The 23,971-nt window shown below is 39.2% G+C and overlaps 1 protein-coding gene across 5 annotated transcripts in view; it reads left to right on the plus strand.

Moving 5' to 3' along the window:
* Positions 1-23,971, plus strand: part of SESN1 (sestrin 1) — a 118,601-nt gene that overhangs the window by 78,908 nt on the left and 15,722 nt on the right. Inside the window, exons 1-6 of one of the 5 annotated variants that reach the window (XM_080664221.1) lie at positions 2,900-3,200; positions 14,897-14,962; positions 15,711-15,911; positions 16,468-16,650; positions 18,799-19,041; positions 22,145-22,292. In XM_080664221.1, the coding sequence (XP_080520347.1) occupies positions 3,099-3,200; positions 14,897-14,962; positions 15,711-15,911; positions 16,468-16,650; positions 18,799-19,041; positions 22,145-22,292 (943 nt within the window). In that variant the 5' untranslated portion in view covers positions 2,900-3,098. Of the gene's footprint in view, positions 1-2,899; positions 3,201-14,896; positions 14,963-15,098; positions 15,318-15,710; positions 15,912-16,467; positions 16,651-18,798; positions 19,042-22,144; positions 22,293-23,971 lie in introns of those variants that run through there. The other 4 variants (XM_080664220.1, XM_080664224.1, XM_080664222.1 and 1 more) reach the window with 4 other exon arrangements.

A 23,971-nucleotide genomic window follows, 5' to 3' on the forward strand; every position in this document is an offset into this window, starting at 1 on the left:
CTTTGTGATGGAGTGATGGTCAATTAGCATATTCCCTCTTTATTAGATAGGATTACAATCAAAAGAGAAGATGCAAGGTACATGAGGTCTATTGGTGATAGATTGGGGGGGCGGGGAGTGGAAGAAAGCAAAGGGGGGAAACCTCTGGGATTAGATGAAAAATAACGTAGGCACTTAGGTCTTTTACCTAGGTAGGTACAGGATTGTTAACAATTGACAATTAACATGATAACAATAGCAATGAGAACATTTGTGGTCTCCGTCCTAGTGCCTTGGTTGTGCCCTGAGGTGTCTGGAAAAAAAACAAACGAACAAACACTAAAACAGGAGTTACCCTGACATTCCATGGGAATTTTATCCTAGATGTAAAAGACAGTAGAATGGCTTAGTTAAGGTAAAGATTGACTTTTGTCCGGGAAGATCTTAGCCTAGGACAGTGGTCAGCAAACTGCGAGCCGAGGTTTGCTGCTCTGTTGACTAATGAGTTTGCCGACCACTGGCCTAGGACATGACTACCTGCCATAAACTGCTTTTAGTTAAAACATTTTAATTTCATACTATCCTTTGTGGTTACTTTAGGTCTCTGAGTTTGTCAGGTTAGCATGTGGCCCCTTTTTAATCAACAATTTGAAACAAAACATTTCCAAAAGTAAAATCTACAGTGATTTTTCAGGTCAATTTGTTGGTATTCCTGGTTACTATAGATTTATTTGGAGGCAATCTTTTTTTTTTTTTAATATATTTTATTGATTTTTTACAGAGAGGAAGGGAGAGGGATAGAGAGTTAGAAACATCAATGAGAGAGAAACATCGATCAGCTGCCTCCTGCACACCCCCTACTGGGGATGTGCCCACAACCAAGGTACATGCCCTTGACCGGAATCGAACCTGGGACCCCTCAGTCCGCAGGCCGACGCTCTATCCACTGAGCCAAACCGGCTAGGGCTGGAGGCAATCTTTTTATGTTGGAGAACAGAGTTAACAAATTCACTGTACTGCTTTATTAAAGCGAGCAGAACTTAAGTCAGTCTTTAATAGAGACCATAAAGGAATCTTGACATTTAATTGCTAGAAGGCCTTGGTAAATCACTGAATTAAAATACTTTTAAATTATTTTTCTTTTTATTTAAGGCAGCATTGAAATAAATAAGCTGACACTTTCATTAACATAAAAAAGGAATCCTAATTGGAACTTCCTATACAATTTTAGTATATGCTTCTTCAATAAATATCAAGCACTAAGCATCAAACACTGTATGTATACAGTTTGCAGTTTTAATTTGCACCTAATTATTTTAAACCATTTTTGGGTTAGCTAAATGCATGCTTTCTCCTTGCCTCTCATTAAAAAATAAAAGGTAAGCATTCTCCATTTTGCAAATGACATATTTTAATGTCACAAACAAGGTTATACTCTACTAGATAACTAACCCCACTATTTTATTCCTTCCAGAAAATAAAATCACAGCCCAGCTCTTCTAGAACCAATCATCATTTTTCACATACTTCCTTCATTAACTACTTTTATAGCTCACAACCCCATACAAGAAGCCCATTTGTGTTTCCTATACTCATCTACAGTCAGTGTATCTTGGAGGGTACAGCTTATATTGCTGTAAATTGGATGGTTTGCTGGGCTTATTTTTGCCTGTTTGTAGCTGAGTGGGCATTTGATTATGTTTGTTTTTGTGGATGTGCTCAGAACTCCCTCTGAGCTTGGAAGTTTCTATAGCCTTTTCTTCTATGCTATCAGCCCAAAGTTGCTTTTCTTGACCAGTAAAAATATTTTGGATGCTTTAACAATTTATAAAAGTAGTGTATGAAAACAAACATCTTATTTATCTGGAAAGATAAATAAAAAGTAACCATTCTTAACCTGCTACTTTTAAAATATGACAGTTTGAGCAAAAGGAGTAACTTAGTATTGTCTGAGACACTGTAATTTCACTTCTAAGACTGAAACTTATTTTCATTTCTAAGTTCTGGTTCTGTGCCTGTCAGATTTATTGATTTTTAAATTCCATTTGTTTCCTTCTGTCAGATGTTCCAACTTTATTTTTAACCTGAGCATGTAAGCTTTTGAAAACCATAGGGCAAACATGTAAAAAGAGTTCTAATTTAGGAGTTGATTTTTAAAAGTTAATGGAGTCATGTAAGGAAAATAGTATTGACACAAGATTTGAGAGATTTGCGTTCTGGATCCAACAATGTCAGGTTTTTGTGTTCCTTTATAACCTATATTTTCTTTAAAATTTCAACAGATTTTTAGAAATTCTTTCTTTAGAATCCAAGGCACTTATGAGGGAACATTACATTTTAAAGCCTTCGAATTTACTTGAAAAGAAAATTCAGGGATCTGCTAACCTTATCTGTGTAGGAGAGTGATATTTATAGTTTCTATATAGCTTACCAAAAATCAGTTTACATTGAATATAGGCAGGCCATGGTCCCGTACTTCTTCCTGAGTTTTGTGGCCCATTCTGCGTTGTTTGGGCATTATTGGAAGGGAAGAGGGAAATTTCAATGGCTTATAAAATGTAAAATGAACTTGATTCCTCATCTTGGTGTGAGGATCAGTCTAAAGAGGCTGGTTGCTGTCTGGCTCTAGGTAAAAGGGTGAAGGGAGGGCAGGCTCTCGGCTGCTGGTAGTGGGGGCAGGGGCACGTTCGCCTTTCAATGAAGCCCCGAGGGCTCGTGCTGCAGTGCACGCTCACCTCCCAACCGACTGGAGTTCCGGACCTGAGAATTAGCTGCTCTGGGGAGCTGGGCCCCAGGAGGTTGTTTTTCCGCTGGGTTGGTCAGCATTAGAACCGCCCGCCAACGCCTGCCCCTCCGCGCTAGGAGGGCGGGGCTCCAGGGCGCCGAGGGTCCGAATTGGTGCTCGTGGCCTCCAGGCGGCGGAGTGACAGCGGGGCTGGGCGGTGCGGCTTGTTTGTTCGCCCCGCCCCTCCCCGTCCCGCTCTGCCCCCGCAGTCGGTCGGAGCTGACTGAGGTGCTGCAGCCTGAAGCCCGGCGGCCTGCCTCCCACCCGGCGCTCGCCTCCTCCGAGCCGCCCAGGCCACTCTTGGTGACTGCTGCCGTCTCGTCTCCACGCCGACATGCGCCTGGCCACCGCCGCGAACGAGGCGTACACGGCCTCTCTGGCCGTCTCGGAGCTGCTAGGCTGCAAGCAGTGCGGCGGGGGCCGCGGCCAGGACGAGGTACCCGGGCGAGGGGCCGGTCAGGCGGGCGGGTGGCCTGGCCGAGCTACCTGGGCTGCAGGGTGGTAGTGTGGCTTCCCCACTGACTCACCCTAACAGCTTCAGAGAATGCTTCCCTGGAAGGGCGCCCCTGAAACAACTGCCCTGCGCGGCCGGGGCGTCTCGGGCTGTCCTGCGTCCCCTTAGGTGAAGGGGCGGGCTATGATGGAAGGGACACGCTTTCCACGCTGGTCCCTGGGCAAAACCTGCCGGGCTGGAAGAGACACCTGCCTCGGTTGTTTAAATGGAAGTCTCCAAAACGTAAATAACATTGCCTTCTGTGCAAGTCTCCACAAGTCAGAAACCGAACAAAGCTCTAGTCTCACGGTAGAACAGCCTGTGGATTTTTTTCCCCCTAGGCGTCCTGTCAAACCAGATTTTTCAGTGACCCCTCACTCCCTTTGCCTCCTACTTAAAAAGAGAAAGACAAAGAAAAAAAATACATTTCAGTCAGTTAAAAGATGATGTTGCCTAGAGTAGGTATGTTCTGCCAGCTCCATAACGTTATGCACAACGTTTACTCTTACTACCATCCCTTTTGTGCCTGAATTGGCCTTCAGAAAGAGCCAATTGTAACATTTTGTATTTTTCCTAAGTGGTTGCAAATAGGGCACCATTTGAGAGTTCCTAATATAACTTTACAATTATAACCTTTGAAAGAAAGGCTTTGGTTCAGAAACTAACAATAGACAAAATAAGTAGTCATTAAAGTTTGCATTGAAATCAGATTGCTGTATATTGCCTTACTTCAAGAAATCTAAATCTAAATGCAAAGTAATTTATCTGCAGCTTTGCCCACTAAAATTACTGTTTTAATATTCATAGTATTTTAAATGGAATCTACATTATGAGAATACTTGAATATTCACATAAACTTAAATGAAGACATTTTCTTTTGAAGGTTGTATAATAACAGCAAATACTTTTTCTAGATTTTAACACTCGTGGATATATAATATGCTCCTTGTTTACAGTTAATGCAACAACCTAAAAACACACACACACACATACACAAAACAACAAAAACTCTTAAAACTTGCTTTGGAAACTTTACCAAAGAGAAAACACCGTGAAGGTGTTCAAATAGCATTTATAGTTTTTGTTTGCAGGCCATACAGATACTTTCTCATTTTGAGAAATGAACCCCAATAATGGTGCTTGAATAGATCTGTTATTTCTGGCTATATTTGTGAGGCAGAATCCTGGTTCTTACCCAAATCTAGACTCCCTAAATATAGCCATATAAATTGGAAGATAAAGAGATACATTTTAGCTTGCACATTGGTTATCCATGGTATTGTGCCCATGGGATTGTGTTCGGGAAACCAGGAAGCTTTGTATAGTTGTATTTCATTTTTAACACATCCAACATGTGAGAATATAAATTAGGAAGCACTGCTTTATAGGAAAATGATTTACTTTGCAAAAGAACTAATAACACAACTCTTTCAAATAGCAAGCTTCCATAGTGCTTTTATATGAAACATAAAACTTCTAACTATAGTATATAGGGCACACCTAGGGACCTAAGTCAGCCTTACAAATCTAGTACTTTGAAGTCAGTGAGTGTTTATTTTTCTAGAAAATATATATATATATATATATATATATATATATATATATATATATATGCCTAAGTGACTAAATGACCAGTCACTGTGACATGCACTGACCACCAGGGGGTAGATGCTCAACACAGGAGCTGCCCCCTGGTGGTCAGTGCACTTCCACAGCCAACCTTCCGCGGTCCCTCCACTCAGCCGGCTGGCCCCGATCCGCCCCAATCGCCAGCTAGGCTGAGGGACCCCACCCATGCATGTATTCATGTACCGGGCCTCTAGTATCCTATATAATAGCCTAATATGCTAAGTGTCCCAATTGTCTGGTTGGCCATTCAACCAATCAAAGTGTAATATGCTAACGATATGCTAAGGCCGCTCAACTGCTCGCTATGACGTGCACTGACCACCAGTGGACAGACGCTCCAACCAGTAGGTTAGCTAGCTGCTGGGGTCCAGCTGATCAAGACTGAGTGAGACAGACCGGGTACACCATGGAGCCCTCCCGTGGTCCCTCCCTGGCTGGCCAACCTCCCACATCCCTCTCCAGCCCCAATCCTGCACCAGTGGGGTCCCTCGGCCTAGCCTGTGCCCTCGCGTAATCTGGGCTGAGGGATAACCCCTCCCACCCCTGAGTGCAGGAATTTTATGCACTGGGCCTCTAGTAGTTCATAAGTAACCAGACACTAGAAAATGATGTGCCTCGAACTTTACATATTTCTAAATTTTCTAGTAAATGACAATTTTAAAAGAAATACTAGTATATTTTGTTATAATAGGAATATTTCTTTATAACACTTCTAGATTTCTTTATTTCTATTTAAATTGATTTTTATTGATTTCAGAGAGGAAGGGAGAGGAGAAAGGGCTAGAAACATCAATGATGAGAGTGAATCATTGATTGGCTGCCTCCTACATGTCCCCTACTGGGGACTGAGCCCACAACCTGGGCATGTGCCCTTGATGGGAATCCAGGAAGCTCTATCCACTGAGCCAAACCAGTTAGGGCACTATGTAAAATTTTTGAATGCCAAAAGGCTAGCACCCAGGTATAGACAATGATTCTCCTTAAGAAGGGGGAGTGGGGTGGAACTTTCACTTTTACACAATATATCTTTGCCTTATTGAAATGCCTTAAAAAGTACATACTCCAATTAATATCAAATTTTGTGGTTATTAGTATTAAAGCATCTGTTCAGTTTTAAGATGTACCAAGTGCAGTGTGAAAAATATAATGATTCAAATGATCTGAGTATTTTAAATTAAGTAGTTTTACAAGTAGATAGATGCCGTAAGCCAACAAATGTTTTCATTTTGCATTTGTGACAAATTCATTCTTTCACTTAAGAATATTTACATATATTCATAAAAGTATCTTTATTTAGTTTTTAAAATCTCATTAGAATAGTACTTTCATACAGTGATACATTACATAGTTTTTCTGTGGTACTATCAACATTTGCTAAGAATTTTCATACTGTGAAAGTTACTGTGTTAGTAGTAGACACTAATGATACTGTGTCAGAGATTTGCAGCAATGTTGTGATGGTGAAAACTTTGCTATCTCTTTCAAAGATGCTGATTAAGGAGAATTGTTGAGGAGAGGACTGTTAGTTCCCTTGTTAGTTTTCCCAGCCACACCTTTACCAAGAGCCAATGATGTTTATGCTGTGATTAGCATCTACATCTATCTGTTTTTCAACAAGGCTACTTTCTCTTGGCAGTTTTGCTTCCTGGAATCTAGATTGGACAAAATTTTATTGAAGTCTATAATTTAGTTTCTTACAGATGAAGTAACCTTTAGGAAGTTATGAAAGGTACTTAGTTTGGCTATGATTACCCTATTGAAAACCTGCAGTGCCTTTTTTGGATCAATTCCTGCCAAAAAATAGGGTAGTAACTAATTTGTCATGTAACTAAGAAAAATCAGTGTTTCAAAAGTAAGTTTTCCAGAAAATTGAAACTTTCAACCTTTTAGAGACCAAGAATACTATTATATAATAACTAGAGGCCCGGTGCATGAAAACTCATGCACTGGAGGGGGGGTCTCTCAGCCCAGCCTGCCCACTCTCACAATAGGGAGCCCTCAGGGATAGGAGGCAACCCAGTGATCAGGGGAAGGCGACGCCCCCATCACATTTCTGCTGTGCCACTGCAGGCAGTGCGAGTTTCAGCCGGCCCTGGTTACCTGAGCCTCAGGCGGCCCTGGGCGGCTGGGCAGCTGCCATCCGAGGCTTGCCTGCACCTCGGGCCGGCCCTGGGAGGCTGAGGGGACTGGGCGCCACCATCTTGTGGCTGTGGGCACCGCCATCTTTGCGGCAGCGTTAGGGTCAATTAGCATATTCCCTCTTTATTAGATAGGACTAGAGGCCTGGTGCATGAAAATTCATGCACTGGAGGTGGGGTCCCTCAACCTGGCCTGCCCCTCTCACAGTAGGGAGCCCTCAGGGGTGGGAGGCTACCTTGCAATCAGGGGAAGGTTACGCCCCCATCACACCTCTGCTGTTGCCACTGCCGGCAGCGCAAGCCTTGGCCGGCCCTGGTTACCTGAGCCTCAGGCAGCCCTGGGCGGCTGGGCAGCTGCCATCTGAGGCTTGACTGTACCTCTGACTGGCCTTGGGAGGGTGGAGGGCTGCAGGGACTGGGAGACTCCAGAGGCAGGCGCGTGGAGTGGCCGGACCCCCCTGGGGGCAGGCCCGGCCATACCGCGCGCCTGCCGCCCTGGTGGGGCTGAGGGGACTGGGTACCACCATCTTGTGGCTGTGGGCGCTGCCATCTTTGAGGGCATGGCAGTCAATTAGCATATTCCCTCCTTATTGGCTGTGGGTGCCACCATCTTTGCAATGGTGTGAGGGTCAATTAGCATATTCCCTCTTTATTAGATAGGATAGTGATATCTAAAAGAACCTTTAAGTTATCAAAAACTCATAATGAGGCTCAATAAACACTACCTCTAACCAGACTTCCTGGCTGTTTTCAGGATAATTATCATCTGTTTACTTTTCCCAGAAGTTAGAACTCAATTTGTGTGCAATGGAAGCTTAGATAGAATCAGTGATCTGCTTCCCACCAGTATCTGGACTAGGATAAATTGGGATGCAATCTCATGGTTCATCAAGAGTACCCCAGGTCAACCCTTTTTGTAGAAAGAGTCATATCATGTTCTTGTATCCTTCTCAGGTACCTAATCTGTTCTTGTATCCTTCTTAGGTACCTAATTGATTAAGAGAGAAAACAAAGGACATCTTTTGAGTCCTGCCTCTAAATATTAGGAAAATAATTGATGTGAGGTCTAGAATAGTAGTAATTGTATTTCTCAATCTTGATATTGACCCTTTCTGTTGGGGAAAGCCTTAATTTTTTTAAAATCTGTCCATCTCTTCTCCTTCCCCTTATCTTTTTTTTTCCCCACTTCCTCTTCTTCCCCCCTACCATTTCCCTTTCTGCTTTTACAGAATGTCACAAACATCTCACAATTTCTTCAGCTTAGTAGGAAATTGACCCTCATAGCCCAAGGGTGAGCTTGGTAAAATTCTGTTTTACTTAGAACTAGCCTTAGGTAAAACAATGAAATTGTATTCTTGAATGTCAGAGACTCCTTTTCATTTTTATTCTTTTAGTTTTTTCTGTTCTTCTGTCCCCTCTTCTTTTTTTAGATTCATCTTTTTGTCAAACTGGTGCCTCATCAAGGAATGGAAGTGATCTTATACTAAGAGGTTATTAGCATAATGAATCTATAATCTGTTCCCAAAAATGTTGGCTTTTCTTAACATCCTGTTTTAAAATGCATCATTTTTCCCTTTAAAAGAATTTATTTCCTAAGGAACAGGGCAGAAGGGTTTGGCCAATGAAGGCAAGGAAGAGGGGAGACAGTGATACCAATATGGCCTCTAAATTCCTACAGCTGTACAGTCGGACTTACAAAGACTTGAAAATTACGTAGGACTGTTGGCAAAGACCCTTGCCAAAACTATAGGAAAATACTCTGTTTCTGAAACATTAGTAGTGACTTTCTTAGAACTGGAAAACTATTGTTTTATAATATTTTGGTATATAGACTATACATTTGGTATACAAATAAAACCAAAATAATATTCAACCTCTTTGTTTGAGGCCCATGTGCTATCAATCTGGTCTCATTAAAAAAGTTTATATATATCACCTACAATATGCTGCTAATGTATTTGTAGAATAAAGTCGTAGAAGTGGAATTGCTAAGTTTTTCCTTCTCTCCTTACAAAGAGGAACATCCTAATAATAAAAGGCTAATATGCAAATCAACCGAATGGCGGAACAACCGGTCGCTATGATGCACACTGACCACCAGGGGGCAGACGCTCAATGAAGGATCTTCCCCCTGGTGGTTGGTGCACTCCTACAGGGGGAGCGCCACTCAGCCAGAAGCCAGGCTCATGGCTGGCGAGCGCACTGGCAGCACTAAGGATGTCCGACTGCCAGCTTAAGCTGGGAAGCGGGCCTAAGCCAGTAGTCGGACATCCCCCGAGGGCTCCTGGGCTGCAAGAGGGTGCAGGTCAGGCTGAGAACCCCCTCCCCCTGAGAGCATGAAATTTGTGCACCGGGCCTCTAGTAATTATATACTTTGCTTTTTGCCCCCACATTCTATACCTTGGAGATCTTTTAAAGCCAACCCATGTGGAACTGCCTCATTTTGTAGACTGCATGTTATTCTAGTCCAGTGATTTTCAACTGGTGTGCCACAATAATTTTAAAACATGCTATACCTGACTATTTAGTCAGGGGCACTGACCTCTTTTTCCCTTAGATTGTCAAATAAAAAATGACAGCAGCCAACATAATAGCCATCTGGTGTGAATGAATCAAAATTATACCTATTTTTTTGTCAAAATGACAAAATATATATTTTTTGGTGTGCTGCAGAATTTTAGTAGTTTATGTGTGCAATGAAATGAAAAGGGTTAAAAATCACTGTTCTTGTCTATGTATTGAAATAACCCTCTGTTGATGAGCACTTAGGTTGTTTTATATCTTGTACTTTTAGAACAATGTTATAGTGATTATCTTTTTATGTACTATAATATTTCACATATGTAACCTTGATGTTTAGGATGGAATTGTTGATTCAAAAGGAATGTGACTGTTTCATTTTGATCATTATTACAAATCGCCCTCCCAGAAGTTGTAGTAATTTGTACTCATTATATATTTCTTGATCGTTTTTTCTCATACTTCAAAACACTCTCATCAGAATGTATAAGCAATGAATGATATTTCTCCACCCCCTCTCCACAGCCTGTTATCAAACATTTTAATTTTCTTTCAAACTTTTAGATTTTAAACAATCTTTTAGGTGAAAAATGGTATCTTAGTGTAGTTAAGTTGCAGTTGTTTTATTGTGAAGGATCTTTTTAGCCATTTGTATTTCCTTTTATCTTAATTGTCTGTGTTCTTTGTTCATTTTTCTATCAGGTTATTGGGGTTTTCTTAATGATTTGTAGGAGTCTTTATATAATAAAGAAATTTAGTCTTGCCCTCGCCAGTGTGTCTCAGTGGATAGAGTGTCGGCCTGAGGACTGAAAGGTCCCAGGTTCGATTCCGGTCAAGGGCATGTACCTTGGTTGCAGGCACATCCCCAGTAGGGGGCGTGCAGGAGGCAGCTGATGGATGTTTCTCTCTCATCGATGTTTCTACCTCTCTATTCCTCTCTGTAAAAAAATCAATAAAATATATATTTTTTAAAAAAGGGAATTTAGTCTTTTGATATATGAATTGTAAATATATTTCCCAGTTTTCTGTTGGCTTTTGACTTTGTATGCTTATTTTTCCCATGTGAAAGTATTCTTGTCATCACATTTATCAATCCTATGTTTTATGAGTTGGATTTTGTGGCATTCTTAAGCCTGCTCCATTTCATGTGTTTTGTTCTACCACTGCAATGGTTTTTAGTTTATTTTTTTAAATGTAACTCATTTACTATGGAGTAAAGTATGATTTAAGACTCCAACTTCATTTGGAGTTGTCCCAAGATCATTTGTTGAATAATCTCCCACACTTGATATGTCACCTTTTTATATACTAAAGTCCCAAGAATAATGTCTCGTTATAAAATGATATATAATAAACCATTTAAATGGATATTTTCTTAAAATGCATTTTGTTTAAATAAGATAGTAAATATATACAAAGGGATAAATATTGATTTTAGCCTTAAACTTTTGCCCAGTATATATATTTTTTAAATAAATCTTTATTTTTCGGATTATTACAAGTGTTCCTCTTTTTTTTCCCCCATAGCTCCCCTCCACCTGATTCCCCACCCCACCCCATGCCCTTACCCCCCGCCACTGTCTTCATCCATAGGTGTAAGATTTTTGTCCAATCTCTTCACGCACCCCTCATACCCCCTTCCCCCTGAGAATTGTCCACTCCCTTTCTATGTCCCTGATTCTATTATATTCACCAGTCCATTCTGTTCTTCAGATTTTTTATTCACTTGATTTTTAGATTCACTTGTTGGTAGGTATGTATTTGATGTCATTTTGTTGTTCGTAATTTTTATCTTTACCTTTTTCTTCTTCTTCCTCTTCTTAAAGAATACCCTTCAGCATTTCATATAATCCTGGTTTGGTGGTGATGAACTCCTTTAGCTTTTTCTTGTCTGTGAAGCTCTTTATCTGACCTTCAACTCTGAATGATAGCTTTGCTGGGTAGAGTAATCTTGGTTGTAGGTTCTTGCTGTTCATCACTTTGAATATTTCTTGCCACTCCCTTCTGGCCTGCATAGTTTCTGCCGAGAAATCAGCTGACAGTCATATGGTGCTCCCTTGTAGGTAACTAACCGTTTTTCTCTTGCTGCTTTCAAGATTCTCTCTTAGTCTTTTGCCCTTGGCATTTTAATTATGATGTGTCTTGGTTTGGTCCTCTTTGGGTTCCTTTTGTTTGGGGTTCTCTGCGCTTCCTGGACTTGTAAATCTATTTCTTTCACCAGGTAGGGAAAGTTTTCTGTCATTATTTCTTCTAATAGGTTTTCAATATTTTGCTCTCTGTCTTCTTCTGGCACCCCAAAAATTCGGATGTTGGTACGCTTAAAGTTGTCCCAGAGGCTCCTTACACTATCTTCATATTTTTGGATTCTTTTTTCTTTTTGTTTTTCTGGTTGGGTGCTTTTTGTTTTCTCGTATTTCAGATCTTTGGTTTGATTCTTGGGGTACGTTGATCTACAGCTGAGTTTCTGTATATTCTTTATTTTAGACAGTGTATGCTTAATTTCTGACTGGTCATTTTCCATTTTTTTGGCATTCTCATTAAGGTCCTTGAAGGTCTCACTAAGCTCCTCGGAGGTCTCATCAAGTTTCTCGGCGGTTTTTAGAAGATTCTTGAGTAACCTTATAAATGTGGTTCTGAACTCTATGTCGTCCATTAGTTTCCTTTCCTCCATTTCTTTCATTCGTGTCATGTTTCTTTGTCTCCGCATTTTGCTGCTTCCCTGTGTTGATGGAGTGGCTTTGTGTGGTAGGTGACCTATAGGGGCCAGTAGCTCAGCTTCCCCAATCACCTGAGGTGGACGCTCTTGGTACACCCCTTTGTGGGCTGAGTGCAAAGTCTTGGTGTAGTTAAGCCTTGATTGCTGTTGGTACACTGGGAGGAATTGACCTCCAGGCCAATTGGCTGTGAGGACCCGCTGTGTCTATAATGGAAGAACTGCTGCGCTGGAGACACGCTTATGGTGCAGGACTTTTTTCAGTGGGGCTTTGGTGCTCACTGAGTCTGCCTCTTGAATGTGTCACTTATGGATGTGAGGAGGTGAAATCTGGTGTCTCACACTGACCACTAGGTACACTGGCTTCTGGATCTCCAATGGGGTGCAGGTCAGCTACTGTCTGAGGCCACCCAGCAGGAGCTACAGCGAGAACTACAGTTTTCTCCTCTTTGCTTGGGGTTTGGAGGTTTTGGAGCTGTCTGACCTGGGCTGCAAGTTTGCTAGGTTAAGCTGTGATAGGGCAGGCCATTCATATGATAAAGCCGCTGCTTGGAGCTTGGGTGGGTTTGTAGGTTGTGTGGGGCGGGGTCTCAGGGCGTCGTTAGGCTAGGGTGTGGCAAACAGCGATGGCTGCCAGTTAGCCGATTCTGCGTCTCCGACCACGTCCCGCACCCCAACACAGTAAACAATTATTCCTGCGTGCAGCCCTGCAAGCAAGCCTCTCTCACTTTCCGACCTGATGGCAGACAGTCCAGCTTCTCCCCGTAGGAGTTTGGGTCCCCCACGTCTCCCCAGAAACTGGAGTTCGGAGTAATCGGGAGCTTGTCTCCCTTTAGGTTGAAAAAAGCAGCGCTCCTAGTCGCCCGTCGCCAGCCCGATTCGCGTGCCTCTGTACCTCAGCTTTTCAGCGCTTGTGCACGTCTCAGTGCTCTTTTCTCTTTCCTTCTAGTTGTAGAACTTCCACTCAGCCAGCTTTTCCGTGGTTCTGGGTGATAGACGTTTTGTCTTTTAGTTGTAGTTTTGAAATTGTTGTGTGAGGCAGCAGTTTAGGTGTTTACCTACAACACCATCTTGGATCCTCCTCCTTGCCCAGTATATTTTGTTTGAACTGTATGTAACTAGATTAGAGATTCAGCAGTTAAAAAGGCTAATAGAGTTATTGTCTTATATATATGGCTGCAATTATATCAAGTTGATATATTGAATAGCAGAAATGTAGTGTTTTCTTTCTTGCATTTATTATAGGATATTAAAATCAAGACACATACATAGTCAGACCAATGAATTGGGTGCCTCCTCTAATGAAGTGTATGGTTGTTAGAACATTGCTATCTTCAGTATAAGTGTGGAATAATCTAATTAAGAAATCACTGATCTCCAATACAAGATTATTTGAATTGTATATGCTATAGATTTATTTAGCAAATATAGCCTACTTTGAATCTGAATCCTGAGTTCTCCTAATAAAGATTATCTTCAATTTTGTTCTGCCTGTTTAATTTTTAAAATTCCATTCTGCTCAAAAGGTTTTCATTCACTTGGACCAGATTTCTTGAATTGCTGCCACATGTCCTGCTTTAACCCTCCTGCCCCTTTTTTCTTTAAAAGGAAAGCATCTGATTTATATCATGAAGGATTTTTTGAAGCAGTATTGAGAGGATAGAAATGCTATTTGTATGTAATTTTGTATGTAATGTAATTTGTACCTAAGCAAGGGTTAATCTTTAGTTAAAACACTAAGAAGTTTTTGTTTAGAGACCAGATTGATGAGCCTTAAAAAAAATAATAAGGTTGAATTATTTTTATTTTGTTTCTATAAGCACACTGTATTGGGGGGCGGGGGGAATGGAAGCCTTAACAGTAAATTTTTAGTTTCTGTTAACCACACTTCATTATCACATAAGGTATAGAATTCTAGATTCCAGGTACAGGATTCTAGATTCACTATGTCAAAAAGCAAAAAACCATTTATTTCTCAATTACTTGAGCTTGCCTAAAATATAAGCAAGGTTGATGGAATCCTATAGATAAAAAACTTAATTTAAGGCTCACAAACAAAATTAATTTCTCTAAAATTGCTTTTATTCAACCATAGAGAAAACATGTCCTGCAGTACTTTCTCTTTTGTAGATTTAAATAACTTTTTTATTTTTCATAATACTTCTGTGCTTATTGTAAACCATTATTATAGATGTAATAATAATTATACTTCTTTTAGTTTAAGACATCTAGATAGGGGTTACTGCTTTTTTATTTCCTGAAAAGATGCACGGGAATTGATATTTTGGTTCGTTGTGTTTTAGATGTACAAACACATTGGTCTTATTTTGTATCACTGACAATCCACAGGGTTGGCTGCTATGTACTGAACTTTCTGTTCTAGACATTTTGCCAAGTACTTTATGCAAAACTCTGGTTTAAGTGAAACAGGTTTCATTGTTTTTAGTCAGAGTCATATTGTAAGCTGTTGTCAGCTATGTGATGCAAACAGAGAGGTTGGCATGTATATATGACGATGAAAGCAAACCACCAAAACAAGCCTGTCTCTGTTCAACTGGTTGTTTTCCCCCCCTTTCCTGTAGCTTCAGTTCATGTTGTTTACTGCTGGAGGCCTGAGACGGTGTAATTTTCTTTTCTAGGAACTTGGAATTAGAATTCCTCGACCACTGGGACACGGACCAAGCAGATTTATCCCAGAAAAGGAGGTATGTTGTTTGTGAAAGTACATAGTGAACTGTGTGCTTTTAAGGAAAAACTTTCATGACCTACATCTTGGCATCTGCACAGTTGTTATTATTAGTCAACAACATGTTTTACGCAAAGTTGATCACAATCATGCTTTGGCAGTGAATCTGTGGGATTAGAAAGCTGTTGTAGTCATGTTGATTTCTAGTATTTCTAACACCCATATTTAATCAAGGAAAGGCAAGACTTGTTTTGACCAATGATAATCCATCTGATTATATTTAGATATTATTTAGGCATGTCCAGAGCTGAGTTACTTGGTCTTGACCATCTCCACAGGTTGGTACCAGTGCTCGATTGGATCTTTAATTTTAAGTATGTAATTACTCCTATGCTTTGTTTACAGATGTTTGCTATTAGTTAGTTTTGGTTCTCCTTAAATTGAGTGAGAGTAGGCACTGTTATAAGGAAAAGCTTTAGTATATGTTTGCAAGCTTTGCAAGTTTGATAATCTAAATATGCTTCTGTATCTGGATTCTGGACAGGTCTGCAAGCAGGCTTTCTAGATGGCCTTTAATGTTCATTCCCTTCTACATAATATGTGACTGTTCTTCTGTCTGCTGCCAGTTGAGTTAAATTTGTAACCCCTCTCTTCTCTTAAGCCAAATTTAATCTGCTTCTAGATGATACTTAGAATGCAGTGCATGCATATTTTTTTTAACACCAATTTACAATTTATGTAATCCTGGTTTTCTCTCTTTTATACAGATTCTTCAGGTGGGGACTGAAGACGCACAAATGCATGCTTTATTTGCAGATTCTTTTGCTGCTTTGGGTCGTTTGGATAACATTACATTAGTGATGGTTTTTCACCCACAGTATTTGGAAAGTTTCTTAAAAACTCAACACTATCTACTGCAAATGGACGGGCCATTACCCCTGCATTACCGGCACTACATTGGAATAATGGTTTGTGAACATTCAATGAAAAATTCTGCCTGCTTTATTAATCTTTTAAAGAAATGGTTAATACTTTAAATATAGGGATAAATACGTATATTGTGACTTCTTATTGGCTTCCTGTTAGGTAGTGTCTGTTTTTCCTCTTTCCAAATAAGTATGCTCTCAAGTATAACAGAAAAAGAAACATGTATTTACATACTTTTGAGAATTAACTAGTATATAATATCTGTTTCACTATTATAAATAGTTCACACTGATATAAGTGGTGCTAATTAAAGTTTCTTCTTAATCTGAGTTTTTGAAAGTTGGTATGTAAGTGAAGTTTCTAATGTTTAAATAATTTTATCAGATATTTTGTTTGTTCTTGGAATTTTTCTGAGGTGCTCTCTATGGTATATGAATTTTTAAAAACTTTATATGAAAACTTCATTTCTGTAGTTTAGGAAAATTTGAAATACACAAATCAAAAAATTTAATTAGCTGTTTTGAACATTATAAAGAAAAAGGATTTGTAGTTCAAGATTTTATTATAGTTAGAATAATCTTTTTGTTTTCTCTTAAGGCTGCAGCAAGACATCAGTGCTCCTACTTAGTGAACCTCCATGTAAATGATTTCCTTCATGTTGGTGGGGACTCCAAGTGGCTTAATGGCTTAGAGAATGCTCCTCAAAAACTACAAAATTTAGGAGAACTTAACAAATTGTTAGCCCATAGACCTTGGCTTATTACTAAAGAACACATTGAGGTAAGTAGTAAAGTAATATATCTAGGGAGCCATTAAAAATTTTAAATTGAATTTATTTGGGTGACATTGATTAATTATACAGGTTTCAGGTATATAATATATCATCTGTATATTGTATTGTGGTTTACCACCAAAAAAAAAATTTTTTTTAATAGACTCTTTTTAGGTTTTAGGTTTACAGAAAAGTATCAGACTTCCCATATTTTATCCCCTCAAACTTCCCCGAATACACATACCCAAGTTCTTTTATTATTAACATCTAGCATTATTAGTATGGTGCATTCTATGTAATTAATGAATCAGTATTGATATAAACTATTAACTGTACTTACATTCAGGTTCATTCTTTGAGTTTTATAGTTTTATGGGTTTTGACAAATGCATAATGTCATGTATCCACCATTATAGTATCATACAGAATAATATCACTGCTCTAAAAGTCCCCTGTTCATTTCTCCTTCCCCCTAAACTCCTGCAACTACTGATCTTTTTACTGTTGCCTTTTCCAGGATGTCATGTAGTTGGAATCATACAGTACTGTATGTAGCCTTTTCAGACTAGCTTCTTTTATTTATCAGTATGTACTTAAGGTTCCTACATGCCTTTAAATGGCTTGATAGCTCTTAAAAATAAAAAAAAAAGAATAGTTTATTGATTTTAGAAAGAATCATTGATTGACTGTCTCCTGCATGCCCTACTCTGGGGATCGAGCCCACAACTCAGGCATATGACCGCTTGGTGCACAGACAATGATCAACCAACTGAACCACACTGGCCAGGGCACTCATTTTTATTGCTGAAAAATGGACCAGTGTATGGATGTACCACCATTTGTTTATCCATTCACCTATTGAAGGACATCTTGATTACTTCCAGTTTGGGGCAATTGTTAATAAAGCTGCTATAAACATTCATGTGAAGGGTTTTTGGTGGACATAAGTTTTAAACTCAGCTGGGTAAATAATTGAGTGATTGCTGGATTGTATAGTTAAGCCTATGTTTAGCTTTGTGATAAACTGTCTTCCTTCCAAAGTGGCTGCACCAGTTTGCATTCCCACCAGCAGTTAATGAGCATTCTTGCTGCTCTTCATCCTTGCCAGCATTTGATGTTATCGGTGTTTTGGATTTTAGCCATTCTGATAACTGTGAAGTGGCATCTTGTTTTATATCTTTTAAAAATACCATCTTAAACTACTTCCTTCTGGTTCTATTTATTAATAAAGATAATAGAATAGCCTGGCCAGCGTGGCTCAGTGTTGACCTATTAACTAGGAGGTCATGGTTTGATTCCCCAACGGGGCACATGCCTGTGTTGTGGGCTCGATCCCCAGAGTAGGGCATGCAGGAGACAGTCAATCAGTGATTCTCTCTTCCTTCCTCTCTGAAATCAATAAAAATATATTTAAAAAAATATAATAGAAGGAAAGTAGATTGGCATTCTCTAAAAGTATCTACCATGCAATAGAAATTCTTAAATATATGTTTTTGTAGAACATTTTAGATACTGTTACATAATTAAAACATCAAGAAGATACAAGCTTTGAATATGATTAATACAATATTGTTTAGTAATCAAAAATTATACAAGATTATGGAGCAGGAGGGACAGATTGTAAGACTCTGAAGAGTTATAGACTTTGATCATAATTTTTAAAATGTAATTTAGGAATATTCTGTCAAGTTGTACAAACCACTATCTTAAAAATTCCTTGAGGAGGCTGATAATAATTTAAAACAAAAAAAGCATATTTTATACAGTAGCTGCCTCTTTTAACATAGATTATATTGGATTTGAAACTTTGAACAACATAGTTATTAATCCACTCATAACCTAGTATCTGAAATAAGGCAACTGCTTTTAATATGCTTTTATTGCAAAATACATTCTATTATATTTTTAAATCAGGATTTCAGAAAATAAAAATGATAATGTATCATTACCGCATTATGTTAAGCTCTATTGGTGAACACAGTTCATAAAAATTAGCAAATTCTGGGTGTACATGTCTCAAATTGTAATTTTATGCAAAATTTTGTACACTGACTAATTCTGTTTTCAATGGATTAAATACCAAGATGAAATATCTACTTTCATCAACATCATACCCCAATATTAAAATATTCTTTCCCCCCTCTCTCCTCCCCAAGCGACTTTTAAAAGCTGAAGAGCACAGCTGGTCCCTTGCAGAACTGGTACATGCAGTAGTTCTACTCACACACTATCATTCTCTTGCCTCGTTCACATTTGGCTGTGGAATCAGTCCAGAAATTCATTGTGATGGTGGCCACACATTCAGACCTCCTTCTGTTAATAACTACTGCATCTGTGACATTACAAATGGCAATCACAGTGTGGAAGAGAATCAGGTCAACTCAGCAGGAAATGTTTCAGTAAGTCTCTTATTTTGTTACTTGATTGTCATAAGACTAATCTCTAATCTCAATAATTGCTGTTGTGTTTTTTTTTTTTTCCATTGGGCCCCTATATCTGTTCATTCAGCAAGTATTTATTGACTGTCTCCAAATACCCAGCATTAGTCCAGTACTAAGGGATATACAAATTTATAAGACCATCTAGGAAGTTATGTTTGAGTAATTTTAGGATTAGGAGCCACCAGCATGTGCCCCATTAGAGCCAGCTAGTACTGAAGAGCTATTGCAGTGAGAGGAGGTTGAGAATAGAACTACACGGTGGTAGTGACTTCCTAATGCCAATGACATCCTTTTCTTTCCTTCTGGACAAAAGACACAGGCTGGCTTCTTAATTGTTTATCTTTTAGAAGATTTAATTATCCTTGACCTAGAAATTTCTCCTTTTAAAATTCTCTTTCATGTTTAATTTCATACAAATAAATATTAAAACATGTAATTTTATTAAAATGCTTTCACCTCTACTTTGGCTTTTATATTTTCTCAATTGTTATTCCTTTGAAACATATAAGAACGAGTTGAATTTTCTATAAGCAAATTTGAGTCAAAATTCCCTCTGCATTCTTTTGCTATGGTGCCGAGGTCAGCAAACTGCAGCTTGCGAGCCACATGCGGCTCTTTGGCCCCTTCAGTGTGGCTCTTCCACAAAATACCACGGCCTGGGCGAGTCTATTTTGAAGAAGTGGCGTTAGAAGAAGTTTAAGTTTAAAAAATTTGGCTCTCAAAAGAAATTTCAATTGTTGTACTGTTGATATTTGGCTCTGTTGACAAATGAGTTTGCTAACCACTGCTGATAGTGAAAGTGCAAGGGCTTATTTTATGTTTCCAAGAGAAATCAGAGAAATAGCATCACAGCCTTCTGAATACTTTGCACGATTTTCTCAGTTGTATTATTCCATTGAAACAAATTTGAACAGGTTAAATTGCCTTTAACTTATATATTTGACTGTGGGCAAGTTATCTAATGTCTCTGGGTTTCTGTTCTTTCATGTATAAGATCAAACACAAGGTTTTTGTGAGGTTTAAATGAAATGTCTCTGAAGAGGTGAAAGGTCTAGAATAGCACTTGGTATTTATCAGGTGCTAAATTACTTACGGTGAGATCAGCACATGAAGGAAAATAATTTTCCCAAGGTTGATCAGCATGCTTTGCTGACAAAGCCCAAGACCACCATTGTCATCTTTTGAGCTAGTTGGGTTCACATTATAGGTCTGTATATGGCCAGTGATAATTTATCAAAGCTTAGAGGTTAAGAGATGGTCTAAGGGAGAGTATATCAGTTGCTAGGATGCTTGGAAAATGTATTATTGATCTTCCCTACTTTTGATAAAGTACAAGGCTAAAGAAAAGTACTTGATTGTTTTTAGTAATCCTTCTATTAAATAATAGTGAAATAATAGAAAAGTTTTCTGTAGTAGATAAGCTTCCTATTTTCAGGTGTTGAGTTGGCTACTTTTAGAAGGTTTATAGCCCAGACTGATGGGACTTGATAGTAATTTGATATAGCTTATTCTTCAGATACAAATGGTGAAAAACAAACCAAAAATAATTTCCTCATATAATATCAACATTTTAATATTAAAATACACTGTTTCCCTCTTATTTTTATCAAGAAGTGTCTTACCTAAGAATATTTAAAATTTTGAAAAGTTTATTTTAGAGGAAAATGGATAAATTAACATAATAAAGGGGTAATGTGAGTTGACAGAGACCTTGATTTAAAAAAAAGCACAAAAAAAACCTTGGGTCTTTCTCTTAAGCAACACAATCCCTTTTCAGTTTTTTAAATTTTTGTTTGGCTACTAATCCTGTCTCAGGAATAATTATGGAGAGGTATGCATCAGAAGAATCATCAATACATCGTAGGAACACTTTCCATCATGATATTATGAGAGAAAGTACTTAGTACAGGAAGAGCACTTTGTTGTAACTGTTAGAATCATATGAAAATAAGTACCCCCAAAAAAAGTATACAGTATTTTTCTCTTAACATAGACTTATCCTGACAGTCATTCTGCAACAAATATTTCTTGAATACTATGTGCCAGGCACTATGCTATGTTCTGAAAATATACTAATAAATTAAACAGACAGGCCTCCTTCCCTTATAAAGGTTTGGTCTTAAGGAAGCAGGCATTAAACCGTTACCGTGCAATAACCATTACAAACTGTGATTCACTCTCTGAAGGAAAGAGCAGAGTGCGATTTGAGAATAATGAGAGTGACTGGGTTGGGGGTGGGGACTCAGGAGAAGCATGTAACCTGACACCTAAAGGACCAATGGTTGTAAGCCAGAAGAGTAGGGGGAAGAACATTCATAGCAAAAGAAATTTATAAAGGGGAAATACTGATTTTACATTTGAACACTGAGATTTAAATTTTAAGGTTTCTTACTATGTTTTATAAGGTATAAATTCCACAGATTGGATCCAGCTTTCATAGTAAGGATGTAGCAGGGTATAGAAGTATAAATTGTTTGGCTAGTTTAAGACCATTTGACCATTCCTCTAGTGTCAGACCTGTCATTACAAACATGCCACTGCTGTAGTCATCCCAGCAAGTGACAGCTGCCAGCCCCATCTGTAGAGGTCAGGTGAACAACTCCAGCCCTATAAAGGGCATGTTTCATTCTTACCAGTAATTGGTAAATTGGAAAGATAGGGCTGATTACTGTAATTTAGAGATGATAAAACATGTTGACAATATGCAAAACCACTTATACTTTGTGTATCTTGTTTAAACTGATTGAGCAAATAAAAATTAACTTTTAAAATATTCATTTCTGTTTTAAATTGACAAATAAGATTAAATTTTAATTTTTAAAACTTAACAGTAATGACATTGGTAATTTTCTAAGGTAAAAAAAACACATTAGAATGTGTTCTTAAAGTAATTTTTCTCTTATAGTTTAAAATCTGCAAATCTCTGTAACAGACCAAAACCAATTTTTGATTCACTCATATATACTAAAATTATAAGATTTATTTTTCCTATATTCTGTTAAAATTCAAAAATTTCATCCTCTGACTAGTGTAAGAAATGTTAATTGTATTTTCTCTTCAGATAAGTGATTCCTTCTTTGAGGTCGAAGCCCTCATGGAAAAGATGAGGCAATTACAGGAATGTCGAGATGAAGAAGAGGCAAGTCAGGAAGAGATGGCCTCACGTTTTGAAATAGAAAAAAGAGAGAGCATGTTTGTCTTCTCTTCAGGTAAAAACAACTGTTACATGCTGGTTTAAATTTCTATAGCTTAAAAAAGAGAGCCCAATTTTTTTGAGAGAGAAAATTTAAAAGTTGTTAAACATCAATCCAAACATATCTTTTCTTTTAGAGACTATTGCATAGGTATTCCTGCTTATAAATAAAGAAGACAACCTAGAAAAGGAAGTTATAGTGAAAAGAGCACTAGACTAGGTGGAAGGACATTTGAAAAAATCTAATTTATATACAGGCATACCTCAGAGATACTGAGGGTTCAGTTCCAGACCACCACAATAAAGTATCACAATAACGTGAATCACAGTATTTTTGCTGGTGAAGGGTCTTGCCCTCAATTTGTAAGAAAACACATCATCTGTGAAGTGCAAAAAATGAAGTATGCCTATAAGCTTGTTTTTCCTTGAGGAAAAGTTTTGTTTCTACTTACTTGAAACTATAATCTCATCAAGTCCTAAAGATAGTTCAGAAATGTTTAGAACAGTAAAGGAAACATTGTAAAAATGATCACACACACACACACACACACACTTCTTCATTTACCATTCTAAAACCTTTGTGCTTTTAGAGAAATAATCCTCCTATATGATAAAAGCCTAATATGCTAAGTATCTGACTGGTCATTTGACCAGTCACTATGATGTGCACTGACCACCAGGGGGCAGACGCTCCAACCAGTAGGTTAGCTTGCTGCTGGGGTCTGGCCAATCGGGACTGGGTGAGACTGGCCAGACATGCCCTGGAGTCCTCCCGCGGTCCCTCCCCGGCCCCTATCGTGCACCAGTGGGGTCCCTCAGCCTGGCCTGCACCCTCTCGCAATGCAGGACCCCTTGGGAGATGTCAGAAAGCTGGTTTCAGCCCAGTCCCTGCAGGCCAGGCCAAGGAACCCCACTGGTACACAAATCCATGCACTGGGCTGCTAGTATTATATATTGTAGGACATTAATAATAAAAAAATAGTACCGGTGCCAAAGTTTAGAACAAGCTGATTTGTTATTACTATAAAGATTATCCAAAAGGGTGTTCATACTTTGAATACATACTTTTAAGTAGAACCAAGTATCTATAAACTGGAGACAGAGGGAGAATGAGTCTGGATGAAAAGCATAAATAATTCAACCATGAGTATTTTTTAATAACAGTCTAGTAATCGGTGTGTGAAATTGCACGGCCCTGCCTCCCTATCTTGACCTAACCTCTCCATCCAGAGCTCCAGTGTGCCTGGCCCCACTCCCGGCCCCTGTGGCCTTCTCTGGCTGCTTCAAGCCCTGCCCTCAGTCCTGTGAATTGCCTCGGGCTGGTCCCGCCTCCTCCGGGCGCCTCCCCTCTTCCGCCATATCATGGCGCCAGAGGAGAGCATGGAAGCCCCATACCTGCTGCAGAGTTTCAAGCACCATTTCCTGGCAGTACATGCGCTGCACTCCTTCCCCTGGCAGGTGGGCAGCTGGCGCACTGAGTGGGTGGCGAAGGACTGGTGAGGGGGCCACTATGGGCTCTCACCCTCGCCCTTCCTGCCACGGGATGGTCCCGCCTCCGCCAGGCACCTCCCTGCTTCTCCCCTATCTCCAGAGCAATGCAGCAGCTCTGCCCCACCACACATGCAGCCTCCTGCTGAACAGTCATTACGGCGTGAGGGCGTCACAACCATTAGCATATTAGCTCTTTATTATATA

The sequence above is a fragment of the Plecotus auritus genome (genome assembly GCF_963455305.1).
Source record: "Plecotus auritus genome assembly, chromosome: 4".
Lineage (NCBI taxonomy): Eukaryota > Metazoa > Chordata > Mammalia > Chiroptera > Vespertilionidae > Plecotus > Plecotus auritus.